Raw genomic sequence first — 3,301 nt, 5'->3', positions numbered from 1 at the left:
ATCACCTGGAAACTCATTGAGATGTATTTATATTATTATGTAAAGATAATTATATACCCACTGTGATGGCTATTTTTGTTGTCAATGTGACCACAAACAAAAAATTGAAAGCACATCTGTTAGTGATTTCTGCTTTATTTTTATGTGGGAAGATATACTTCTAACTTGCATCTCTGAAGTATGATGACAAACATTTAATTTACATTTTTATCCAGATCTAATTTGCACCAGGTTTTCTGTTGGAAACCTGTATAAGCACATGGAAATAAGAAGCCTTTCATCTGTATTGCTTGTTCATCTTTTGATATTGAATCAGAACCACCAGCACAGGAGTTACCACACACATAATGGACTAAGACCTGTTGGGAGCTGACTCCTAGCCAAAAGCGGCTATCATCTTTGCAGCCATCTTGAGCCATATACCCTGACAAGAGACTTGTTTTCAACAGCCTGCAATAGCTGAGTGCAATCTGATAAACATCTTGTTACACTGTTTAGTGCCCCCAGCTGCAAGGTGCTCCTGGTATCCATGGCTACAAAGCACGTGATGTAGTGCCTTCAGTTGAGCTTGTCCACGAGGGCAAGTCACGTGGTAAAGGGTATAAATACCCAGGATTTTCTTTCTATGTGTGTGAGGAGAATATAGAAGAAGAGAGGATAATAAAGAAGAGACTTGACGAGACTTGACCAGACTCTGTCCTGTATCCATCTTTTGTGTCTCTTGCCCCTCTTTTGCCCTTCTTCCGTCCCCACTCTCTCTCTTGCTAGACCTTGACCTGTGGACCAGAGCAGCAGAACCAGCCAGCCTTTACAAAGTAGCAGAACCGGCAGTTACAAAAGAAACATCCATTACAAAGACCTGCCATTTCGAATGTTATCTAGAGAAGTACCTCACCAGCTTCTCTACAGCCTGGTCTTATGAAGGCATTCCTCCCTCTGATGACTCTAGCTTGTGTCAAATTGACTTAGAACTTGCAAGGACTCTAAATTTACCTCCATAGTTTTATTTTCAAAATATTGTATTAGTATATTTCCACTATTCTCATGGACAAGTCCAGGCTGAAAACACATAAGAGATGGACATAGCTATGTGATTGTTAAAAAAGCATAATCTACTGAGGGTATCCTTCTAAGAGTTCAGAGTGTAGGCCTCCACAGAGAATCTATCACTGAGAGACAGTAGAGTAGTGGGATCAGGAAATGGAATCATCAGATTCGATTTTAAATTAAAACGTCCATTTCCTTGTCTACTCTACAGAACTTAGATACTTGGGTCACATGGTGTTGAAATTGTAATATATTGCATGTACCCCAAACTATTTTCAAATATTGGAGAACAATGGTCCCATCACAAGAACAAAGATCTCTTTCTCTCTATTTTTATAACATTTATTTTCTTCGTTCTTTTAATAAATGACTTTCACGCCATTGGTTATAGGTAAGATAGAATATTGAATTTAATTTCCATTTTGTGGAGAAAAGAGAGGTTGTCTTTATGTAACCTGTTCCGCCCACATACATTAAGCAAGATAAATGAGACTAATTAGTAAATAGAGGGCAGAAAGATGTCCGTCAATGAGGACACCATGTCTCATTTCTGTGTTTTCTCATCCCTGTATTATTCCATGAACCCACATCCAGACAAGTGATGGAAATGAGTTGTTTCTGAGAAAGGAAATAAGATTGATCTCCTTGAGAATCAATGTCTTTACATGTAATAGAAAATAGTGTTGAATCAAGTAAAATACATATTAATCAAAATGAGGAATGGGCTTTTGAAATATTAACATTTAAATCTACTTAGTATACCTATGTTACAGAAGGACTCTTCCTTTGACTACCTCCTAGCATAAGATAAGCAATGTTTACAATATTTTAATAATAATATGTATTGCTCTTTTCCACATTTAATAATAACATATGTACTTTACATGCGGAGAGCTGATCTTATGAGTTAGCCTTCAGAAGGATAACTGTGTCCTCATTAAATTGTGGACATGTTTTTAAAAAATTCCTGTTAGGGAAGGTGAGTACAATTAATCTCAAAGATCAATTAAGTAAAATAAACAGTAGAAATGTTACAAAACTGCAGCAATCAGATGAAAATCCATTATCAAATCTCCCCGTCTGTCCTCACCTACACAGGGCTTCACTGAGTTATCTTGATAAATATAAGCTCTAGTTTGTTCTTATTTTACACTATTAGATTATATAACCACTTAAATATTGTACTAGTGTGTGAACAAACAATAACTTTAATAGAATGTGAGACTGCAGAGAAGGCTGTAGCAAGTTTCCATGGCTGGAAAAAGAGTCCACATCTTTATCATTAAAACGCATGCTCACACAGCATAGGCCAGAATTTATTTTCTGAAGTGACCCCTGATAAGATTTTGTTGATTGTCACTGCCCCCTGCTGGTCTTGAGGACCTCTGTATGGAGGATTTTGTGCAGGTTTATACTAGACTTCCTTCACTGTGTCTCTGGCACAGTAGTAGGTGGCTGTGTCTTCTGTTTGCATATTGTTCATTTTTAAGAACACTTGGCTCTTGGAGGTGTCCCTGGTGATGCTCAGTCTGGATTTGAGAACTGAATTATATTCTATGTACCCATTACTCCATATTACTCCCATCCACTCCAGACCCTTTCCTGGGGACTGATGAACCCAGTGTACACCATTGTTAGTTAATGAGAACCCAGAGACAGTGCAGGTGAGGGACAAGGTCTGTGAGGGCTGCACCAGGTCAGGACCTGACTCCTTCAGCTGCACCTGGGACAGGACACCTGTGGAAAAGCAACATCACCATAAGTTATACGTTCCAGAGATGTCATTCTTGAATCTTTCTCCTCAAACTCTGAAACACTTACAGCTTGGAAAGGTGACCAGGCAGAGGAGCAGCACCAGGACAGCCATGTTCTGATGGAGGCTCTAGTGACAAGAGGATGGGGCTTCTCAGCTTGGCCTGGGCTATCATCCTGAGCTGAGGGCTCCTTTGCATTGGGGGAGGTTCCTGAGAGGATAAAAGGAAGCACAGGTCAAGGATTCCAGTTTCCTCTCCTTTTGCCTCTGCTTATTAGAAGAAATGGAAGTGCAAACTCAGGAAGTTTTCCCTGGAACTGTTTGAATTTCTACTTTCAAATAAACAAGAAAAAGCTTTAGTAATATTTTGAAGTCCTTGGAAGCAAAAATGAGGGGTGTAGGATTGTTTACAATAAGTGAATTCTTTTTCATGCAGTGGAAGTAGAACACGATACCTTATGTTCAATACAATTATAAGTCATTGTCAGTTACAATTGAAGA

The 3,301-nt window shown here is 38.9% G+C and overlaps 1 gene segment (V, D, J or C); it reads right to left on the bottom strand.

The window, feature by feature from the left end:
* Positions 1-2,461: 2,461 nt before the first annotated feature.
* Positions 2,462-2,938, bottom strand: LOC114636282. The segment is given in 2 exon segments: positions 2,462-2,784; positions 2,869-2,938. Coding segments are annotated over 2 exon segments (369 nt in total).
* Between the last annotated feature and the right edge of the window lie 363 nt (positions 2,939-3,301).

Source organism: Grammomys surdaster, unplaced genomic scaffold (genome assembly GCF_004785775.1).
Source record: "Grammomys surdaster isolate TR1022 unplaced genomic scaffold, NIH_TR_1.0 123411, whole genome shotgun sequence".
NCBI lineage: Eukaryota > Metazoa > Chordata > Mammalia > Rodentia > Muridae > Grammomys > Grammomys surdaster.
Note: the sequence above shows the minus strand (reverse complement) of the source record. Positions and strands in the feature narration are given on the sequence as shown.